The sequence below is a fragment of the Pleurodeles waltl genome, chromosome 1_1 (assembly GCF_031143425.1).
Source record: "Pleurodeles waltl isolate 20211129_DDA chromosome 1_1, aPleWal1.hap1.20221129, whole genome shotgun sequence".
NCBI lineage: Eukaryota > Metazoa > Chordata > Amphibia > Caudata > Salamandridae > Pleurodeles > Pleurodeles waltl.
The window spans coordinates 432,090,287-432,114,530 of NC_090436.1; the positions used below are offsets into that span (position 1 = coordinate 432,090,287).

Sequence of the window (24,244 nt, forward strand, 5' to 3'; positions counted from 1 at the left end):
CTGTCTAGCTCAGGAGGGGAGCAGGGTTTAGGATACCTTTATTGAGGAAGCATTAGAAGTTCCCTGGGCTGCTGGAATAGACTACCATGAGGCAACGCTAGCGGGAGCTATGATAATGTGTACCCAATATTCCAGGCTCCCATGGCATGGAGGACAGTGGAAAAAGGATGGGAAGGGAGCAGGGCCTCACCAGTCCATCATATCTCCGCCATGCACAGCGTTTTCATCAATGACATCATTTCAGATGTTGCAATGATGTTTTCAGTGATGTCATAGAGCATGTCATGAGTGATGTAATATGGGAAGTAATTAGCAGTTTATGGCGAAGGCGTGACATCGTTACTTTAGAGTACTGGTAAATTTTAGTGGTTTGTATGTTTAAAATGCTATGTTTTAACTGACATTTTCATCTAACTATAACATTCTTTAGTTTTTTTCCAGTGGATTTCAAAGTTGTTTTTAATATAAAGTATGATATAATTACAGTTCCTAACTCTAACATCCCTTTAGCCTTTGATTGTTTTTCAGTGAGTTCCTATGATATGTTAATGTAAAGTAAAATATCATCACCTTGCGGAGCATGGGGTTGGGCGCAGGGTCTTTGTCAGAACACCCCTCCCTGTTAAAAATATTGTGCACCACCAACCCTGGGGGCTTGTTGTTTTTGTTTAAGCACAAGAGCTTACACTTTTTCCCAATTTTACTGCGCATCTTCTTCAAATTTGCAGTACATTTTACCCCCCCAAGGGGTTTCTCTTGAAAACTACTGAACAGAATTACACCACAAGCACGGTTTCTGGACCAAGATCTTGCTTTCTGCCAAATTTGGTGTAATTCAGTTCATCTGTTTTGGCTGTTGCTTGGTCTAATGGCAAAAATCTGTGTTGGGTTCCCCCCTTTTTCTTTACCCTCACTTGATGGATCACCCCAGAACTTTGCAGAAAGAAGGTGAGGAGGATGAACATTTTTTTGTATGGTTTTGTGAAGATTCGTCAAACATTGTCAAAGTTATTAGCTTAGCTTTGTAGACAGTGCACATTCTGGTGGTTCTGGTCAGCCCCCTCTGTGCTAGAAGATAGCAATTGGCTCCTTTAAGGGAGCCAAGTGCTGTCTCGTAGCACTGTTCCTGCCAGTCTGACAGATGGGAATGTTCTGTTTAAAGGTTTCCGCCAGTCAGACCAGCGGAAACCTTGCAATAGGGATGGGGAGACCCCACTGCCATTGCGGTGGCGTCCTACCCGCAAGTTAGGCGGTCCTGTGGTGAGGCCACCAAACTCCTAATGAGGCCCTTAGTTTCTAACTAACCACCTGCCCATCCATTCAGAATATGTGCGTGTATTTAGTAGATTTGAATATCTGCTTTGAAAACTAGGTCTTTTAGACGAAAATCTGACTGAAGTAATTTTCCGATTTTTGTTCTCTTCCCACTAACAATTAATTATTAGATATTTTGTTTTATGGCTGTTTATTACCAGTTTGGATTTCCCCTTCCAGTAAAATGCCTAAATCGGAAACTGTTTGGTTGCCAAAAAGCTGCATGTCTCCATCTGACTGCTGTTAAGTAATTGGTTTGTTTTTGGAGATAATCCAGTTTCACAAAGAAGCACATCCATTAATCTGGGGTCGAATAGTCTTGGTTTAAACCTATTGGACTAGCACAGCTGAAACCACTGATTTTTAAAAGAAAAGCCAAGGACTAGAAAAGTTAGGCCCTGGTGTCAGTTTTGTGGAAACCCTTTGATATTTCACAGGATTGTTAAATTACCTCTCATTTTTTCTCTTATTGGGTGATGGAACCTTGCAGAAGTCCAAAGCAGGAACTGACATTCCACAATCAATGACATTACAATGTGGTAACTAGCCCTGTGTCATCCCCAGAGGGATGGCTTTTCTCCATCGCTCTGAAAAAATAGAGACAAACAAAATATTTACGTAACAAAGAGCTTGTACATTATATGGAAGCTGCTTTATAATACCACAAGGAAAAGCAACTCTAACTGTTCTGATACGTCAGATAATCCATGACTTTGAAAAGTTCCATTCTGTGACTCTGCTACGAAGCACATTGCAAGAGTGATTTGCTACAGTCTGCCAGGTATTGCAGAAATGTAGAGCTTGCATCCGTGCTCGTCCAATTCTTATTTTGCTTATTCTATTCCTGCATAATTCATTTGAAGTCAATATTACTGCATCACTTTCTGCAGTTTTGTTATTGCTCACTGGTAGCAACAGATAAATCCAGCACAGGAGGAATGTAGGATTATTCCACTGCAGAAAGCCACCTGTACCACGGTTCAGACAAGGCTGCAATTCTATCTCTCGTTGATTGCTCATTTAAGTTCTTTGACTTCCAGACTTTATGAAGTATGAATCATTTAATTAAAGCCCCACTATGTACCTAGCAATCTGGAAAACTTCCAAGCTTCTAAAATGGCATAGGAGGGCTATTAGCCTGGTAGAAAGCTTGCCAAAATAGTATTGAGAGATGAAATTGATCTATAGTGGCTCGTTAGGTTCAGGAAAAAGACACATCCATCAAATACAATATGTACCTAAGGGGTATCCCAGAGGGAGCCATTCCTGTTACTGAGTAAAGACAACAAATTGCTTCTCCTACCCACCGAACAACTGTCTACCTGTTAATCAGTTCTACAAATCATTTCTGTTCCAAAAGAAGACCCACACCTATGTACAAACCTTCTCTATCTTTTCACACGCCGTGTGTGCTCGTCTAGGAGGTGAATAAAATGCTAAATTGACTTGTCGCAAACTCCTTCCTGGATAATCAAATCTCTTGTAAGCTCCAAGGGCAATTAGTGTGATAAAATTGGATAATTCAATCACAATCTTTTGTGTTAACCCACTTAGAACAATTCTGTGTTCTAGGCTCATCCCCTACAATGCACTTAGTGTAATGATTGTTGGCTTGATTCACAAAACGCACTCACGCAGTGGTTTACCATTTGTAAAATTCTGCTTGCTTAAATGTTACAGGAATGTGGGTGGCACAAGAAAAGTGTTTTTCTCCATGGAATTCTAAATATTAGAGACTAGTTCCTCTACACCCCCCGTAAATACCGGTGGTATAAGGTAAAAACTCACTGTTGCCACATGGGAAATGTGAGCACTACTTCCTTTCAGAAGTGCAGATTTACATAGGTTTCCAAGATGAAAAACTACCTTCAAGTGGAAACTGAATACTCATAATTTACCAAGCTTGTTTATTCTCCTTGTTTTGTAGGCTGCCTTGCTCAGCAATGGCCAGAATCCTGCCCCTTACCATAAACTGACGAATACTGTAGTTCCTCCCCACTGGCACTGTTTTTGCATGTATAAGCGCACCTTACATTGCAAATTCCGTCTATTTTAGGAATTAAAGTTATACATTTGCAAAGAGATAATCTTTTGCTTTGAAGTTCAGCTGGTGTATGTAAAATGCTTAGTGAATTTGGCCCTATGAATCAACTTTTGCTGAGCCTTTTCTGATAGATACTAAGCTTTTTATGCCTATGGATAATCTAAAGTAAAGCAATATGTTGGATATGATGTTCTGTGCCTCCAGCATATCCGAAGCCATCCATCATTGTAAAAGCTTTAGGAGATCTTGGCAGGAGGTGAGGTCATTGATATGCAAAACTGACGTCGAAAAAACTCTTTCACAGGCCCACCTATTTTCCAATTGATAAAATCTTTGTTTGGAAACCATTATTGAAGCTGTTCACATTAACTCACCAAATGTTGGTAAAATGACAGAATCTGCTCATAACCAGATGCCAAGTACATCAAAATAAATCTCCAAAACATAACAATGACACTTCATGAATCCCTAAATACTGTAAATTTGATCCTGACCTTTAAGCCTGAGCCAAATTTAGGTCTTCTTGATTTTGGGGGTTTTCATGTTATTGAGTCAAAAAAGTGTGTGTGAATACAAACAAAGGAATATGGACATGCTTAGAGAAAATTGGACATCAACAGGCCAAGGATATCAGCTCTTTAAATATTTTGTGGTTGATGAAAGAAATGTGGATTGCTAGGTGAAGTTTCTGCAGTCCTTGTCAGCAAATACTTCCTATTAAGGAAAATAAGGCTGTTAAAGGAATTTGATGTAGGCCCATTGCGTTAGGATAAGTTAATGCTACAGATAAATGTAAGTAAACTTTTTAATAGCAGACTGAAAATTGACAGGCTTTCTAAACTCTATACATGTCACATTTGCATGATATTACATTTTAGGAAAAGCTAATGTGTCCCAGCGCAGTGGAGGCACTTGGCAAACTTTGTCCAGAACAATTTCACTGTAGTGTAATTAAAATGCCCAGTTTTCCGTTTTTAGTGATTTCATATATATAATTACAAAAAGAAAACCATCTATTTCCTGTCTGTATTTAATTTTACATATAGATAAAAACGAAAATTTGTTTTTTGAGTTTTTCTTTTTTTTCGTGATTCCATATGATAACAATGTTATGACCGCCAGGCCAATAGCGGTGTGGACTGACAGTTAAGGAATTTAAAAAGAGCGAGAATTTTCTAGTGAAGCACAATCAACTGTAAATGTACACATGGTTGATACTAAAATGTACATGTTTTCATCAGAGGGTATTGGTTTATCAGCTATAGTTATTTTTGTCATTGAAACCTGTCAGCCGCTCCTTAGTGAATGTACATTTATTGGTTAAATAATTGTAGAAATATACTAGCTTCAGCTTAATTTTTTCACAAAAGCTATAGGTATGGCTAACTACAGACACTAGCAGAAATTAAATATGGATAAATACAGACGGAAATGGAAAAAAAAAAAAATTCTATAAAACCGGAAGCCGTGGTTATAATGGATAGATATAGCCATTGTGTTTTCGAGAGATGGGGTGTTCACTGCTGCTTAACTAAGAGAAAGAAGTGGTGAAACGTGAGCCTTGTCTGTAGGTCGACCCTGAAGGAACAAAGGTAACATTCAACCCAGTAAAACTAAATTCTTGCTTAATTGTTCTGCCAGTGCCCTACTGTTTATTCAGTCTGGCACTGTAACTTGTCACTTCTGGCTGTTGTCATGGCTTCCAATGTTGTACCACTTGCAAAACCATGGGTTGCTTTTACGATTCTTGGCCATCCTTTCAGGCACCCATTTCTTAGCATATTTAGGTTGATGGTATTAACTCGCTCTTCATGTTGTCTTGTCTCCATATTCTATAGCTTCCATGCAAGCGCATAAGTACCAAACAAATGATGGATGAGAGAGACAGAGATGATTTGGCATCCTTTATAGGATGTGTTTTCGCTTCACGTCCTCGATATTTGTTTAATTCTTCTAAGTTCGATCAGGTTTACAGTTCCTTGTTACACCCGCCATCTCTGAAAGCACTGAATTCAGTTAATGTGGCCTGTATACCTTACAAGACGTGTCCATAAACCAATTGTTTGGTATATCTTGAGCCACTATTAGTACATCAGTTGTGCATCGATTTGCTCCATATGCAGATCATCTGGAACCCCAAGCTGAAACCCTTCTGCTTGTGATTCGGGGTTCAACTAGCACTTTTCACCTACTTAAGTGTCACTTCTGTTGTCAGCAGTGTTTTGATAATGCACTCTCTATTGAATGATTGTCTTTCTGTAGTATTTCTTATGAAAAAGATATGGCTTATGTTTTTATGTACCTTTATGGATCATGGTTTAGTTTTTTTTATTCCTTTCTAACTAAAATTGAAGTAATAATAAAGCGGAATGTCCACTTTTCCATTTGTCCCTTAATATTTAATCTTCTCATCATCCCACTATGTTTTTCCACTTCCTTCATCTCTGTCTTCACTGCTTTGTATCGCTCTCTCACGAAGTTTCACACCCCTTGCATGCTGGCCCTCCTGATCAGGCCACCCTGGTGTGAGGGTGTTGGCCTCTTCAGATGTGATGGTCTCAATCAAGGTTTCTCAGATGTGAGGGTCTCGACTTGAGAAACATGGTATTCGCCCCTCGGATTTGTGGATTTATATGTGGGTATTGGTGAGGGTCCCTTTCACACAAAGGTCTAGAGTGCATTGAATGTGACGATTTTAGTGAGGGCTCCTCAGCCAAGATGTCATAGCTCCTGAAATATGAGGGTATGTGGGGTTCCTCAGCCATTAGTGTGTCTGCCAGAGGCTCTCAGATGTGGATAAAAATTAATGTCGGCTCCAACAAGAAGGGGCCATTGAGATCCATGAAAATCCCTGCCAGCTTTTCAGCTGCATTAACCTGCCTTGAAATGATTCTGCCAGTGGGGTTTTGAATGTGCAAGTCTCTGTCATAAACGTGCGTCTATGTAAAAGACAATCCTGTGCTGATCTCGCCGTTTGCAAAGGCCTCAAGTCTTTGTATATCAGACATGAATAGGTCCTCCAGTCCTAATGTTTCCTTTACATTCTACAGTACTCTTGCTAGTAATACTATTCTTTGTGTTATGGTGCTAGACATGAAAAATGCATAGAAAACCAAAAAACATACAAACTCCTCACCTCTGTTATTGGGCAACTGCAGATCTGTCTTTAGAGGCAATAGATTTTTTTAGACAAAAATTGAGGTATTTTGGTTTTTTTCCTGATGTTCTCTCTTTCTTGCTCCTTGTCAATTACTCATTCCAATTGAATTATTAGTAAAATATTATTCCCGCTCTTGCTACTGCAGAATGTAGCTGTCGAGTGCTTTCAGACATGTTTGTGTGTGGCATGCACAGAGATTATCAATGACTCTGATTCGCCGACTGTAATCTCGGGAGCGCAGCCGAAGCTCCCAGATGTTCCCAGTGAGCGGCAAGAAGTGCCACATTTTATGATCGAATGAAAAACAAAGCAAGGGAAAGTCTGCCAAGTATCGGTGAAGCACGCGGGGCTAGCCTTTGTCAGTAAGCAGAAAAATGGAAGCAAACATAAATAACGCCATTGGCAAGAAGCTGACGAAAAGAGAATGTGCAGTAGTATTTTTAAAGGATGGATTTTAGTTACACAGGAGTGCCCCTTTAAATATTTGTTACGGACTATTAATATAAAATGGCGAATACAGAAAATATGTTCAAGTCCCTTGCTGGGGGCTCATGGCAGGACTGTAAAAGCAGCCACACAGCAGACATAATGGAGCTGAGCCTTTTCTCAATGCCTATGTTGCCTTCGGTCAGACTGTACAATGCAGGAGGATACGCTCTGGCGGCAGACGGGGGGATCCCGTGAAAAGGTTGGTGGCTCTGATGATCTGATAAACGCTCTGGAAAGCTTGCTCATTCAGATGGAAGATCCAGTCCTTTAGCTAAGACGGAGGAGGCTGGCTTCCGGCTGCAGCATCTGCACAGTTTCATTGCCGCTCAAGTCTCAAGCGTTGCCTGCAATTTGTGGCAAACACGGATAATTTTATATTTTCAACTGCTCAGGGTGCATCTTAAAAGTTGTGTGATCTAGAACAGTCGAGCTTTATGCTTCTGATTCATAAATAACCTGAGTTCACTAATCGCAGATTTGTAGACATTTTGTCTATTTCCACATGCTTTGATTCTTGTGATTAAGTTAAGTTAAATATGTAATTGTTTCCAAATGTCACCGTACTTATTGCATAACCAACCTTTTCCACTTCATCATTTAGTTCCCAAAGACACCACTTTAGAAGGTTCGGTGCCTTCACCTGCCATAATCAATCCACTACTGAAAACACTCATACTGCCCATCAACGTTTACAAAACTACAAACTCTCCCTATGCTTGTATGTATGAGGCCCTCAGTTAGGTCACCTCTACTTCACTCAATTTCTGTGTTTAACAAAAATGGTTTGGTTATTGACTTCCATTAAGGCTTAAATCTATTGTGTTGCAAAAACAAGATACACCCTCCTGAATATCACATAGAACTTACTGTATGCTAGTGGTCACGGTCGTGAACAAGCCGTGATTGCTTAGACCTTTCTGCAGTCTACATCACTATTGATCACATCCTACTTTACTTAGAAAGAATGATAGGTGGCAGCAACATTGCACATCTGTGGTTTATATCTTTCACCTCTACTCACATACATCAGCTCAAAACCTCCTTCCATTTATTGTACTTCACAAATTGGAAGTGTACCTCTAGACTTGTGTAGCAAATGGTCTCCACCTTTTGGATCCCCCTGGATTTTTTGCTTTTGACTACCCGATTTTTGGACTTTTACTGTGAGGAGGGAGCGTGTTTACCGCCAGTGTATGACTTTTAAGATAAGGCCGTGGCTGCATAGCTAGGGTAAGAGGGTCTGATGTTACATGTGAGCACTTGACAACATGCGGGTGTGTGTGTGTGTGTGTGTGTGTTTGCACATATGAGGCTCCCTTCAAGAATTGATACTGACCTAGTTGGGTCTTTTGGTGTTAGTAGGTACTCCTATTATAGATCTCTAATGCTTACTGAAAGTCTTTGCTGCTTAACTCATTTACACACTATAGGCAAAATCTGCACCAGTGTACAGGTTCATTCTACTTAGACTTACAGAACCCAATGAGATATCAATCCTAAGCGAAACATGCATCCTGAGGGTATATTCACAATCCCTGCCATCATATCTACACTCCTTAGGGCACTTTACTAATTTTCATATTTCCCTGGATCCGCTCACAATCCAATTCCACACCTTTGTCACCTCTACTGGGCCAAGTTAATTATTCTGCTGGCCAGGAGGAGGATGAAAGGGCTCCTTACACAAAAGCGCCATTAACAGTGCTTGACCCACTTCCTGGGAAAGGAAAGGGAAAAGAGGAAATTGAAGGGTTGAAAATGATCTTGCAGTTTTTCATAGACCACATGAATTTGAAATTTCCCAGAATACTGTGGAGCAGGGATGTATGGGGTGGAGTGATGATGTAGTACTCTGGGATATGACAGGGGTTCCTGGCTTCTAGAACCTTCCACCCCTACCTTACAACCTCAGCACAATGGAGAGACTGACCAGAAATCTCTGAATCTGGGAGTAATGATTGCAAAAGAATTCCCAACCAGAAGTAGAAGCAACCTGATGCTAGGATGGGCTGAAGTAATTTGCCCCAAGCCCGGTCCCTCTGGAGGATTTGATGGAGAACAAACCGCACAGTGATCACTGCTGTTCCTTCAAGCTGTTCACCCAGGGAGGGTCAAGCTCCAGGGTCAGTGCATCCTTGTTTTGTTGATTTTGGATGGGGAGGGGGCATACATGGTGCCCCTTTCTGAGCTCTATTACGGCCCTCCCTCCCCTGAACCCTATCACAGCCCTGAGGACCCCATCCCCATAAGGCTTGACATGATTCAAGGTGACCTGGAATACTCTCCCTCCCCAGGACAGAAGATGCCAGGAAGACTGCAGGGTACTCTACCTGCCCCCTGTGCCCTCTGAAGGGCGGACGCACTCTGCTCCAAGCCTCTGTGGATAGAAGAGCAGGAGTAGCTCGCTCCTGGGTGTCACTCAAGAGAGGTGCTGCAGCATGGGGAGCTGGAAGTGCAACTCAGGAGTGGGCTCCCTGCACAGCCCCAGTGGAAATGGCACCATCCTGGTGAGCAATGAGCATCTGTTATGTAAAAAAGAAAACTTGGTGCAAAGCCACCTATACGCATTGCAACAAATGGCAAAGCCAGTAATCTAATATCAACGTCTCATGACAGGAGAGCACCCCATAAACCCCTTCATACACACAAAATATTACATATTTCATCCTTGTGGTGCTCAATGAAGGGCATGGGCAGCACCAGTATAGTCCCAAGTGTGTGGAGGTGGTGCAGCAGCCCCCAGAAACGTTTGTCACCATAAATGTAACCGAGGTTATGTTCCCTGAAGAACTTTCTAGAATTCAAAGCACTTCTAAGGCCTGTGTTGTTGCACATGGGCTTGGGAAAGCAGGGACTTATTTTGGTTGTTCCTAAAGCTTTCATAGCAGCAGCCTAATAAAAATAGTAATAAGGCTGTTGGAGACGTTATTAAATGAAATGCTTTATTGATAATGTTAATGGTTACCGCTATAGTCCACAGGAGCTCCATCAGGATCTCGACCAACACCCACGATGCCCTAGATGCCGCAGAACATCTGCACTTCCAGATACACGTCAACGCCAACACCACCCTGCGAGTAACCCTCATCTACAGACCCCGCGACGCCATCGCCGACACTATCTGTACCCACGCCCTCGCCTCCATGGACTACATGCTCCTCGGCGACCTGAATTTCCACCTGGAGAACACCGGTTGCAGCAACTCCTCAGCCCTACTGGACAACCTTTCCAACCTCAGCCTCAAGCAACTGGTCACCTCGCCCACCCACTCAACCGGTCACACACTCGACGCCATCTTCTCCTCCAGCAGCCACGTCACCTTCACTCACACCACCGAACTCCATTGGACCGACCACTGTTGTGTTCATTTTTCCATCCAGAAACCCACCACCCACCACCAGCAGCATCGGATCCCTCACCGCAAGTGGAACAAGATCTCCAAGGACCAATTGATCTCCAACCTCGCCCTTCCACCCAAAACCAACGACCCCAACACCGCTGCCCTCAATCTCAAGCAATGGCTCGAAGACTGCACCAACACTCTTGCTCCACTCATGAAAACCACCAACACCCGTGCCAACAAAAAAGCTTCCTGGTTCACCGCAGACCTTTCAGTCCTCCAAACGAGAATGCTGATCAGCTGAGAAGATATGGCGCCTACAACAAACAGAAAGCAACCGAGCCGCCCTCAAAACCGCCATCCGCAAACACCACCAGCTCATCCGGACCACTAAAAAATCCTTCTACAAAGAACAAATCGACAACAACGCACACAACAGCAAGGAGCTCATCAGCATTATCAAGGAACTCACCAACCCCAAGTCCTGCTCTGCCGACCCCCCCCCCCACTCGCAAGACCTCTGCGATTCCCTCGCCACCTCCTTTCACCGCAAAATCACTGACATCCAGGGAAGCTTCGCACAGCCGCCCCCCACCACCACCACGGCCAAGGTCGACCCCAACACATCTAGCCACACCAACGTCCTGAGCGCCTGGACCCCCACCAATGAGGAGGAAACCACCAAGACCATGAGCACCATCCACCCGGCTCTCCCGCTGACCCCTGCCCTCACCACATCTTCAATAAAGCCATCCAAATCATCGCTCCCCAGCTCCGACCATCATCAACAGCTCCTTCGAGACCGCCATCTTCCCGGAGAGCTGGAAACATGCCGAAGTCAACGCCCTGCTCAAAAAATCCAAAGCCGACCCCGAAGACCTCAAAAACTACCTGCCAATTTCCCTACTCCCCTTCCCTGCGAAGGTCATCGAGAAGATAGCCAACAACCAACTATCCCGCTTCTTGGATGAAAACAGCCTACTCGACATCTCCCAGTCTGGCTTCCGCAAGAACCACATCACTGAGACCACCCTTATCGCTTGCACCGACGACAACAGCCTACTCGACATCTCCCAGTCTGGCTTCCCCAAGAACCACAGCACTGAGACCGCCCTTATCACTTGCACCAACGACATCAGGAGCAGGCTCAACAGAGGTGAAACCGTTGCCCTCATTCTCCTTGACCTCTCCGCAGCCTTCAACACCGTCTGTTACCACACCCTTCGCACACGCCTCTACAACGCCAGAATCCGCCACAGAGCCCTGGGTTGTCTCACTTCCTTCCTCTCTGTAAGAACCCCTATAGTCTGCCTCCCCGTTCCTGTCTAAAGCCACCAAGACCATCTGCGGAGTCCCCCAGGGATCCTCACTCAGCCCCACCCTCTTCAATGTCTACATGGCACCCCTCGCCAACATCGTCCGATCCCACGGCCTCAACATCGTCTCCTACGCAGACGACACTCCGCTCATCCTCTCCCTCACAAAGGACCCCGCAACCACTAAGACCAAAGCGCCTTGAGACCCTTCTGGGTGAGTAGCGCGCTTAACAAATTACTGATTGATTGAATGGTTGGCAATGCAAGGTTTTGCAGTGAAATTAATTGAATGTTAGCACTACCCCTTTTGACTTCACCTTTGGGCTATAACATTTATTGCCTTTTGGTACTGTCCTCATTGATTTCAGATGAGTTGCAAAGAAGGAAAACATCATGTTGCTTTTACTAATGAGGTGAGACAGTGACAAAGCCATTAGGTCTGCCTTTTTGATAATGACACCCCCTTCCTTATACGGTGTATTTGAATCTAGTGTAAGTGAGGGGTACATGGGTTATGGGATTCAACACCCACCAGGAGTGTAACGTGAGATGAGGGTGTTACCAAAGATATTTACATTTACCTCGTTGTCCATATTTGTAATTTAATGCATCATATTCAGTAGCCTGTGTGTAATAACCGTAATTTGTCTTTTCCTAAGGAAAAGCACTGACTGAATATTGATTTACTGAGTAGTGTTGAGTTGTACTAGCAAGAGAGTGTCTAGCCCATCCCCTCTCCCCAAGTAGGCTTTTGACTGCTTTGCTACCCTGAGAGTCAAGTACTGCAAAGGGGTGCTTGGCTCCAGGTAACTAGAAACGTGCGGATGTGTAACTTGGGAAGGACTCTCACACTTTGCAATTAATAACTCAGTTTCTTACAGCTTGTTAGTGGCAAATCCCTTTTTAAAACCTCAGTTTCAACTGAAAGGATAAAATTGAATGTTGGGTAGCACATTTAACTAAATGAGACCGAGGTCCTCCTCAAACTGAAAGACCAGCTAAGACTAAAGCTGCTTTTATCAGCCCAGGGACACCTTCTGTTATCCCTGCTAAGCGACCTGACTGTTGGGCCCGCTTAATCGCCCAGCTGAGCTTTATCAGACTGGCTATTATATTCATTTCATTCATATCATTTGTCTCCAAAGGCAACAATATGAGTAACATGAATTGTGCCTCAAGTTAGAGATAACACTGTCTCACTGCTGCTACCTCCTCACAGGGTGACACTAGTCGACGCCTTGGGCCTGACGTTTGTGATGTGAGCTATGCAGACCTCTTTGACGTTCCTTGGAAAAACTGCATAGAAGCCAAAACATGGAATGCATTCTAGTTTTAAAACAAACTATAGAAAAATGGCAGCGGTATAACAAATACTGCTGTTCCCGCAAGTGTAAAGTGTGTCAACGTTTATGAATAATCTGCTCAACAGGTAGAGACACTATGCTAGCCAAATAGTGACTAAAGTTGCGGGAGATGAGCCCACTCCTGTAGTGGCCTATGAAGTTACCCAGAGCAGAGAACAGTCTCAAAATGTAAATGCTTCACAGATAATGCAGACAGTTAATGAACCGAACCAAAATAGTACATTTTGATAAATGGACAGTTTATTCCACAACAGGCAGCTGGCACATGTTTTGTCTTTAGACGACTTTTTCAAGGCTGCAAGGACACATAACAAAGAAAAAATATATACACATAATTATAATATGAATGGCAAGTGTAAACAGTTGATATGCATAAATGCTACCACCATAAACATACCTGAGTTAACAAGGTGGCCACAAAAGTGAACCATGTGAGATTAAAGAGTGAGAAACATGTATTAACCAAACCATGCCATGAATTGTGCACCCAGAGGAAAAAGGTTAATAGCCAGGAAAGACACATGTGCTACCACAGAAAATTAGTGTAGAGTTGCTAAAAAGGAAACCACAGAATAGTATTATGTTTTATTAAGATGCTCAACAAGACCGTTCCCCTCGGGATGATATATTCCACACTTCTTAGGCAAAATAGCTCTCTTGTTCAGAACATTTTCCATGTCATGTTATACAATTTGATACCCATTATCCATAAGTGTACAACTGAGAAAGACTTCCCTGCTAAAACACTAGTTAAGAAAACCATTTATTAATTTAGTTTAATATTACTCACCAATTTTATTTTTAGACCTCGGGGGGTATACATCCGCCAACACTTAAACATATACTGGTACGTTCTCGCTTGTATCGGTCCCACAGTGTCTAGAGGGAACCTTCCTTATATTTATAGAAGGAGATAACCTGCCCAACCTTATCACTCACACTACATGGTATGGAAATACAGGTCTTTCCACCTGTACTTCCACACCAGATCGCCAATAATCTAATTGAAGCCTCCCTTTAGCCTTTGTAATGGCTTGATGACCATTGTGCATAAAGACCTATAACCAACTCAGAGTCGATGTAAGAGGAATCAGCCTTGATCTACAGACTACCGTGTTCCCTCCAAACCCAGCTTATCTGTGAGATTCCAGTAACTGCTCAAATAGCAATCATTACAATCATTTGTGGCTTTAACAAAATCTGGTGTAGGTTTCTTCCCGTCAGAATTGATCATATGTCCTAAGTATTCTGTTTTTTTATTTACCACATTTGCACTTTTTCATTTTCATTGTCAAACCATTCCTTTTCAGCACCACAAGTACCTGAGCCACTTTATCATCACGTTCAGGCTTAGTTTTGCAGCAAATCAGAATGTCATGTTCATAGAAGTGTATTCCAAGGAATGACCTAGAACAAATTACACATCTCCAGTTGGAAGACTGATAAGGCTGACACTAATCCAAATGGCACTCTGGCAAACTGAAAAGTGCCAAACGCGGTTATGAAAGTAGTTAAACATTTTGATTTGGTATACAGCATAATCTGATAAGTTGATGCTGTGTAGTGTCATGAAGAACCTCACACCTGCCAAAGATGACACCATTTCAGAAATATTCGACAAAGAAAAACTATCCCCAACCACACATTTATTCAGTGCCCTTAAATCAGCGCACAGATGTTGATTACGTGAGGCCTTGTGTACCAGAACTATAGGCAGCAACCATCCCATTCATTCCACAGGCTCATTCGTCAATAGGTGATCTAAATCATCCAGTTGTTTTTTTCACCCGAATCTCTTACACTGAAAGGCATTCATCTAACTTTGATTTCAATTGATGCAGAACCTGCCTTGAGTCGAAAATTAGGAACCAGTTTTTAAGCTTCTTAACTTATAAATAAAAATGTCAGGGAATTCAGTAAAAAAAGAAGAACCACATTTTTTTCTTTCTAAAACAACATTGTAGGCTTGGTAATCTATCAGGGACAGTGTGTTCATGACTCCCTCACCACCTTTCAAATTGATTGGATTAGATGAGCCTAGATCAAAAAAAATATACTGTGTCACCCTGATATGACACACTAAGCATGCTAGCTCCTACTTTTGGTATATATACCAAAGTAGTCCAAAATTTCAGTTGATTTAACCTGATAACCACAAAGGGTCACATCAGGGTTTACAAACCCGACCACCTCTTTAACTTGTTCTGTGCCTTGGACGAGGTGATTTCGTCCAAGGCACCGGTTCCCGGGTGCCTTGGACGAGATCACCTCGTCCTGCACCCGGGAACCGGGGGGAGCGCTCCCCCCATGAACCCCCCACCCACACCCCCCGGTCGTGGATGGAAGGGGAATTCCTTCCCCTTCCACCCCCTCCCCCCCTCCCTCACCCCACTGTGACGTCAGCGCGCTGATTGTCACAGAGGCCTCCTCCTTCACGCTGGAAGCATGCTCCGATCACGTGGAGGAGGCCGAGAGAGTCTTCAAAGTGAACGAAATGTATTTCCTTCCCTTTGAAGTCTCTCTCAGCGTTTCAAAAGCCGGATTGTAAAGCAACCTGGCTTTTGAAACGCCCACTAGACACCAGGGATTTATTTTGAAAACAGATATTGGCATAAGGGAGCGACCCCTTGGGCAAGGGTCGCGCCCAGGGGGGGCATTTTTTTTTTTTTTTTTTTTTTAAAGAGGTGGGGAGCGACCCCTATTTTTATGAGGCCAATCTGCCCCCAAGAGGGACAGAAACCACTAGACAGCAGGGAGGTTTTTTTTTTCTTCGTGAATTTCACGCAAGGGGAGCGACCCCTTAGGCAAGGGTCGTTTCCCCTGGGGGGCAAATTTATTTTAGACCATTTCTGCCTTCTTTGGGGGCAGATCGGCTGATTTTAGGTCAATCTACTCCCAAAGGGGGCAGAAACCACTAGGCACCAGGGATTTTTTGTTGTTGTTGTTTTACAGATGGTGAGCGACCCCTTAGGCAAGGGTCGCTCCCCTGGAGGGGAAAATTGTATTTAGGCCATTTCTGCCGCCTTTGGGAGAAGATAAGTTGATTTATTTTAGGCCATTTCTGCCCCCCCTGGGGGCAGATCGGCCTATTGTTATTAGGCCGATCTGCCCCCAGGGGGGGGCAGAAACCTCTAGGCGCCAGGGCTAATTTCTTTTGTGTTTTTTTTTTTGTTTTTTTTTTTTCTTTTTTTAGAGGTGGGGAGCGACCCATTAGGCAAGGGTCTCTCCCCTGGGGGGGGCAAATTGTCTTTAGACCATTTCTGCCCCCCTTGGGGGCAAATCAGCCGATTTTAGGTCAATCTGACCCCAAGGGGGGCAGAAACAACTAGGCACCGGGGATCTTTTTTTTTGTGCCAATGTCACGCAGGGGTAGTGACCCCGTAGGCAAGGGTCACTCCCCAAAGGGGGTTGGCGGGGCATATTTATTTGAGGCCATTTCTGCCCCCCCTGGGGCCGGCTGAGCTAGAGGCCAAAATCCACAGGTAGGCACTTTGTAAAAAAAACACTTCTGTTTTCTGTCAAAAAATGTGATGTGTCCATGTTGTGTTTTGGGGCATTTCCTGTTGTGGGCGTTAGGCCTACCCACACAAGTGAGGTATCATTTTTATCGGGAGACTTGGGGGAACGCTGGGTGGAAGGAAATTTGTGGCTCCTCTGATTCCAGAACTTTCTGTCACCGAAATGTGAGGAAAATGTGTTTTTTCTTAGCCAAAGTTTGAGGTTTGCAAAGGATTCTGGGTAACAGAACCTGGTCAGAGCCCCACAAGTCACCCCATCTTGGATTCCCCTAGGTCTCGAGTTTTCAAAAATCCACAGGTTTGGTAGGTTTCCCTAGGTGCCGGCTGAGCTAAAGGCCAAACTCTACAGGTAGGCACTTTGCAAAAAACACCTGTTTTCTGTCAAAAAATGTGATGTGTCCACGTTGTGTTTTGGGGCATTTCCTGTCGCGGGTGCTAGGCCTACCCACACCAGTGAGGTACCATTTGTATCGGGAGACTTGGGGGAACATAGAATAGCAAAACAAGTGTTATTGCCCCTCGTCTTTCTCTACATTTTTTCCTTCCAAATATAAGAGAGTGTGTAAAAAAGACATCTATTTGAGAAATGCCCTGTAATTCACATGCTAGTATGGGCACCCCGGAATTCAGAAATGTGCAAATAACCACTGGTCCTCAACACCTTATCTTGTGCCCATTTTGGAAATACAAAGGTTTTCTTGACAGCTATTTTTCACTCTTTATATTTCAGCAAATGAATTGCTGTATACCCGGTATAGAATGAAAACCCTCTGCATGGTGCAGCTCATTTATTGGCTCTGGGTACCTAGGGTTCTTGATGAACCTGCAAGCCCTATATATCCCTGCAACCAGAAGAGTCCAGCAGACGTATCGGTATATTGCTTTCAAAAATCTGACATTGCAGGAAAAAGTTACAGAGTAAAACGTAGAGAAAAATTGCTGTTTTTTTCACCTCAATTTCAATATCTTTTTTTTTCAGTTGTTATTTTCTGTCGGAAACCCTTGTAGGATCTACACAAATTACCCCTTGCTGAATTCAGAATTTTGTCTACCTTTCAGAAATGTTTAGGTTTTTGGGATCCAGCATTGGTTTCACGCCCATTTCTGTCACTGACTAGAAGGAGGCTGAAAGCACAAAAAATCGCAAAAATGGGGTATGTCCCAGTAAAATGTCAAAATTGTGTTGAAAAAGTGGGTTTTCTGATTCAAGTCTGCCTGTTCCTGAAAGCTGGCAAGCTGGTGATTTTAGCACCGCAAACCCTTTGTTGATGCCATTTTCAGGGGAAAAACCACAAACTGCCCCAAATAGCCAACAAAAAGGCCTGGCACAGGAGGGGGAAAAGGCCTGGCCGTGAAGGGGTAAAACTGCTTATCCTATACATCGTCTACATTTTTCAAGCATTTAGTCAGTATGTAATCCAGTACGATTCCATAGTGTGTTCAGCTGAATATGTGAAATAATAGAAAATTAGGATACGTATGTGCTGTAAGTCACAGTTCGGTGAAGGTCTTCTATAGATAGTGAAAAAAAATGTGTGTAGACGCAGTACAGCCTTTTTACTTAACAGTTAATTCCGAGCAATTAAGTCTCATTGTGAATGGTAGTAATATGACATTTTGAACCATTGAACATCTACTTCGAAAATAGACATTTTTTTCTGAAAAACCTTTTTCTTTACCGTTCCGAGTTGGCTGGTTATTTCACTGGTATGTCTCTAGTAGCAGACCTCCTTCCGGCCTTTTATTTAAAAATACAAATTCGTAATAAAGTACTCTACGGCATGAGAAACGTACAGGAAAATGTAGGTAGAAATTGAAATGTGCGTGCAGTACTCCAAAATGTAATCACTGATTCCGCTTGGTTGTAGGGGCAGTACTTTAGTTTGTTCTGCTGTGAATGAATATTGACTAAGAGAAATTGTTTTTGTTCTTACTAATTAGAGGGTTGGTTTCGTAAGCTGCAATGGTTGAACAAGGGATCAAAAGATTGTTAGACATGTGAACTGATTTAGTGTTTGACAGGATGGTGGGGGACATATTTAGGAATTACTGTCGAGCCATCAGTCACCTCTGCACAATGAAAGGAGTCTCCACATTTGCGACTGCTACTCTGCATACTGTGTGATTAGCAGAAGTGATTTTAAATAATTTGTGTTTTGATTGCCTGATTAATATTATATATATATATATCTATATCTATATATATAGATATATCTATATATAGATATATATATATCTATATATATATATATATAATTTTAGGCGTGTCGTGATTGTGTCTGTTTTACTTGCTAGTTGAATGGTTGTAACATATGGTTTTCTTTTGTCTCTATTTTCAGGTTTCGACATAGTCCAAATTGCTTTTACTTGAGAGACTGGACAACCCACAGCTGGATTCGACATTGTCTCAAATATGGTGCTGAAGACAAAGCATTGTATGTGTTACGAAATAAGGTAAGGATTTTAAAGAAAAATAGATTCCCACTGATGAGTTTGTTAAAAATTGATTCAAATGTACAATAAACTGCATCATATTGCCCACACAATTTATTGGTTGCAACGGATGTAAGGTGGCCTCTACGGAAACCGAAAGATATTCTGTAAATTCAATATTGTAATACCAGGGCACAACACAAAAGTCCATTCCTTCCTGTTGTAGACGTCAGCTAGCCAATTTGTTGTATGTGTTTGGTAGCAATTTTATTCATCCAAATACTTCATGAAGATAACAGCCATCATGAGTCCAGGAATACAACAGCCAACATGTGTTTCGTCAACAAGACTTTTTCAAGGCTGAGACTAGATGTATTTAAATGTTATCAGAATTTTCACATGTGCATATAATTCTCGAGCAAAGAAGCTGACTTTCTCTGCTCTAACATTTTCACGATGTCCTAATGGCTTCTGATAACATTTACACTTACAGCAAATTGGTTTTCTGACGTCTACAACAAGAAGGAATGGACTTCTGTGGTGTGCCCTGGTATTACAATGTTGAATTTCCAGGTTTCTTTGGATCTTCCAATTGACACTACCGCACCCTTGGTGGTTGGGTGCTTACCACTGTGGCACCCGCTACAGCACCTCTTACAACATATGGGCACTGTTTCCTTTATCACGATATACGTATGTATAGGAAGTGCGAACCGACTGCACTGACACATTGTTTTGTAGTTGCAGAAAGATATTCCGTATTGGTGTGAATTTTCAGTGGTTTTCAAATGCTGACATCAATGATCCGGTCAGTGGCAAGTTCCATTTTATAGTGCTTTTCTGCCATGGTTTCAGAGGTACTACTTAGTCAAAGTACAGCACTAAATAGTTAAACATCTTGATCATCCCAAATGATTTTTACCCAACAGGCCAACATAGTCTTCATAATGCAATGGTGTGAGCGTTTTAGCTTTCCGCTATTTATAACAAGGATGTTATGCTGTATTTAGAGCAAAATAGGTTCTAGGTAGTTGATGTCATATAGATACACTTAAGATACTTTATTTGAGCACCATGCACTGTTTTTAAATTGCAGGATATCCTCATCAGTATTTCTGAGTCAGAATGTCTGGTTTGCTAATATGCCACGGCCTCCTAGGGAGCTTCCAATTTTGAAGCTAAAATAGTTTATACAAAGTTAAAATATATTTTTTCCAAAAGAGACCTAGAGATGACCTCCTTACTGGTATACTTAGCAACCACATCGGTAATGCAACATGATGATGCAGAAAGGTAGCAACAAATGCAAACATCATGACTGATTTAGAGTTGGCTGGTAATGTAAAATCCTATTTGTAGACGAAATAGTAGTTCTGGAGGAGAACGAACTGACATAGGACCTCATTTATATATTGATGGCTAGAGTTTACTCCATCAGGGAAATGGAATAAACTACTCTGGAGCCCTGACGGAGTCCCAATCCAGCAAATTTAGAATTGAGTGCCAAGCCGTTGGTCATTTCTAAAGCTTGGGCAGGAGCCACCGTTATAATGGTTCAGGTCAATGCTTATTTAAGTTTGATGCATGGCTCCGTCAACATGACTGAGCCACACTTCAAACTTATTTTTTTTCTTTTTTTAGTTTCAAAAAGAAAATCCTGAAGTGGGAATTTCTTGTTGAAAATTAAATAAAATATAAAATAACCCTTGGAGTAACCGCTGCACGGTAGAAATGCAATTTACATTACATTACATTATGTTTTCCCGGCAGTGATGGGTAACGAAACTGACTTGTGTGTCCGCCCATCTAAATTAGGTGGGTGGACATAGAGGTCAGCCTCCGATGGCCCTTACTCCATCAGGCCGTCGGAGAGTTTTAACCATGGTACAGACGGTGTAGTCTCTGCAGAGGTTATACTATTGGTTGGCCCACATTTTAATCTACTGGGCAGACAATTATTGTGGCAGTAATCATACTCTGTCACTGTTGGGATGGAGTATCCTTACCATCAACATATAAATCAGACCCATAGTTTCTTGCACCAGTATGTTCTTCTGGCAGAAGAAATTTGACTAGAGATTTCTTCCCTGGTTTCAGGAGTTTTTATTACCACCCAACTCTAATTCATGCTCATAGTATTTTGAGGTATTCACTGTTTATTTGAAAATATTTTTCATGTAATTGTTGATAGAGATCCGTACTGCCTTTAACTATAAAATGACTTTTACAGGTACAATATGGACTTTTCCCAGATAACTTTACTTTCAATTTGCTACTGGATTCTTTTATAAAGAGTGAAACTTATAAAGGTAAGAAAAAACGTACACATTATGGCATAACTGCACTTTTTTCTTTAGATTAATGGTGCTTAGAACCAGTTTCTTAGTTCCTACCTTTACTTAGGAAAGCAGCCAGAATTACATAGTCGCCAGTGCCTAACCTACTGCAGTCTTTCTTGCTTGGCTATTAAAGTTTAGTTTCTGTAAATGTTGTTTAAAATACTCATATAATCATTTAAATAGTCATTTAATATTATTCACTCATTTACTGAAAGTATTGTACTCCTTCTGAGAAAAAGATATCATTTATTACTGCTTCTTTCTCAGACATGCATTTATGGCTAAGTGATGAAGCTCTGTGCTCTTCGGCTTGCAGTGAGAGAATGTGTTTCTTGAATAATTAAGACCCATTAAGCCTTCCCAAGTGAATCATTCTACCTTAGCTATTCTCTTTCAGTGCTTCCTCATTCTTTAAATTGACATGCGCACTCCTCGCTATCTTAATAAAAAAATATAATGCAACATTTCCTTTCAGTATAGTGCGCAATCGGCCATTACATTTCGGAGTTTTGTGTTTCTGGACACAGGCTTGAAGTGCCTCTTTTCTCCATGAAATGCTTCTGACCTTATATAAAAATCACAGATGCATTATTTATGACATCACATGTGACCTCATCAATTAAACCGTTTATTACTTTGATGTACCATCTGCAGAACATTCAGTTGGGGTGACTTGCAACATCAGTATAGCATTACCAATAGTGTCATTGGTGAGTCCAGTTTGAATAGAGCATGTTTTTCTGCTGGGGCCCAATATATTTAGAGAATTTGTGAGATTTTTCATTGATGCAGGAAGAGTACATTTCGAGAAATATCACACCCCTTCGCGCGTTTCTTGACCTAATTGCTTGGGATTGTAATGATACACCTTGACTGGACTTGCAGTCATGTCTTTTGCACGATGTGAGGCAGGTACATCGTATACACAGGTTATGGTCTGTGGCCAAGCCATGCATGTATTTTGTGCAGATCAAGTCTTGTGTTGCTAGTACATTCTGCACTTTGTATCTGGAACCATAATCTGTATGTATATGACGAGGAAATATCCATTAGCCAAGTCCTGTGTTCAGTACTCACTGATAATAGCAGGAAGATCATGCTCTGGGAAGCCATGGTCTGAGTGTAGTGCACGCAGTAATGGATTTCATCCATGCCCTGTCTTAGGCCGGAGAGCCAGATTTTGCTGTGCGTAGACAAATGCTGTAAGCTGTGGGTTCTGGGGTACATTGAAAGGGCTCATGGGATAACATCCAACTACGCCTTGCTCGGAGATCCCGCTGTGCATCACTAAAATCTGCACACTGTAGGATATTACTTAGGGCCAGAGTACATGTTGCAAAAAAACCTTAGCTGTTCTCAGAAAAAACATTTTAAATGGAATATGAGATTTGCATCAGTTGTACAAATATAATGACATTTCACTATACAACTTCAGCTGATGGGACATTTTTGTTGCTATGCAGAACCTAAATACGACTCACATAAGTCATTTATGGTTAACAAAGTAACAAAATAACCCCTGATGTGTTGCTGATGATCTCAGACATGATGCTTAATGTGCTGAGCTGGCAGTGGAGGGTATGTCTGAAGGCCAGACCCTGTGCCTAGTAGAGTGTACTGGACATAGCTAAAGCATAAATATATTAAGCTCTTGGGGAAGTGGTGTTAAAGACAGGACTTGAGTCCATGACTTTTACCAAGGGTTGACTGAGGAAAGCAGAAGAGTATACCCTGGTGGCTTTTAGGGAAAAGGCCTTAATTGTGGAGTCTCTCTAAAGGGCAGGCGCATCACCCATGGATCACTGGACATAGCTTACGGGTATGGTTAGTGGGAATTAGGAGTAGATCTGGTGAGAGCAAGGCCGAGCAAAAGGCCAAACCCTACACCCAATGCACATTGGGCATGGCAAATTGCTTGACAGTATTTTTACATTCATAAATGAACTTTGTGACTGTAAAGTTCCACCATCCCCTATTTTCTGAATCAGTTTTAGGACTTAAACCTTTTTTTTTGTTGCTTACCCATGGTAAACTGATTTGCTATTAGGGCCGATAGAGAAGAAAAGATGCCACAGATACACATTTGACCTATGAATAGCAAGGCCTGACACAAGAGAAGGTCCAAAAGCTAAACCCCTGTTCCCTAAGACTGTCCCTCAAATTCCAATCGGGTGTGTCCCGTGAGCAGGGGGTGTTACCTTCAGCCGCAATCTGCGCCCACTTCCGTTACCCCCAGTTCTCCTAGATATGGCTATCAGCGATGCACAGCAGTCTCTATGCAGTGTTACCTTGCACCTACTCACCTTCCCCAAAATTCCTGGTTACAATTGTTGAACAATATGTTTTCGATTTTCACTGTGGGAGTTTAAAAGGAAAACCTATCTATGGGGCTTGCTAAGACTCCTCTACTCCTCTTTCACCGATCTGCAAAGAACTTTCCAGTATCAAACTTGGGTAGACATAATTTGCTTTTTGAAAATAGTCTTAAAAGGCCCAATTTATAAGAGATCTAAAAACCCTTTTCCATCGCTATTTTTATCCATAGTAATTATCCCTCCAATGCCTTTTAATTAGGTTTTGTTATATAAATGCCACATACATGCATGCATTATCAGTGCACACTGATATTGATGGCAGCTGGATGTTGCTGGCCGTGCCTTACATGCAGTACATATTGATATCAGTGCAGAATTAAAGGTAAGGGCTTCATTTGAAGATAGAGGGTGGCTTAATGCTATATCACCCAAAGTATGGCAACAAATCCAAGAATGTCTATACCTATTTTTTGGACCCAAATATAAGATTACACACTTTGTTACACAAGTATGCTGTTTTTTCTGAGCAAAGGGGTTATTTTAAATCTCCTTTTCCCTTTTGTGAATTAGCCCACCCGCAGGTGGAGGTGGTGTGTGGCCATCTTACCTGTG

The 24,244-nt window shown here is 42.1% G+C and overlaps 1 protein-coding gene across 1 annotated transcript in view; it reads left to right on the forward strand.

The window, feature by feature from the left end:
- The window catches only part of MRPS27 (mitochondrial ribosomal protein S27), a 260,540-nt gene that overhangs the window by 141,851 nt on the left and 94,445 nt on the right, over nt 1-24,244 (forward strand). Inside the window, exons 5-6 of the mRNA XM_069224131.1 lie at nt 18,885-18,999; nt 21,209-21,287. Of these exons, the coding sequence (XP_069080232.1) occupies nt 18,885-18,999; nt 21,209-21,287 (194 nt within the window). The remainder of the gene's footprint in view (nt 1-18,884; nt 19,000-21,208; nt 21,288-24,244) is intronic.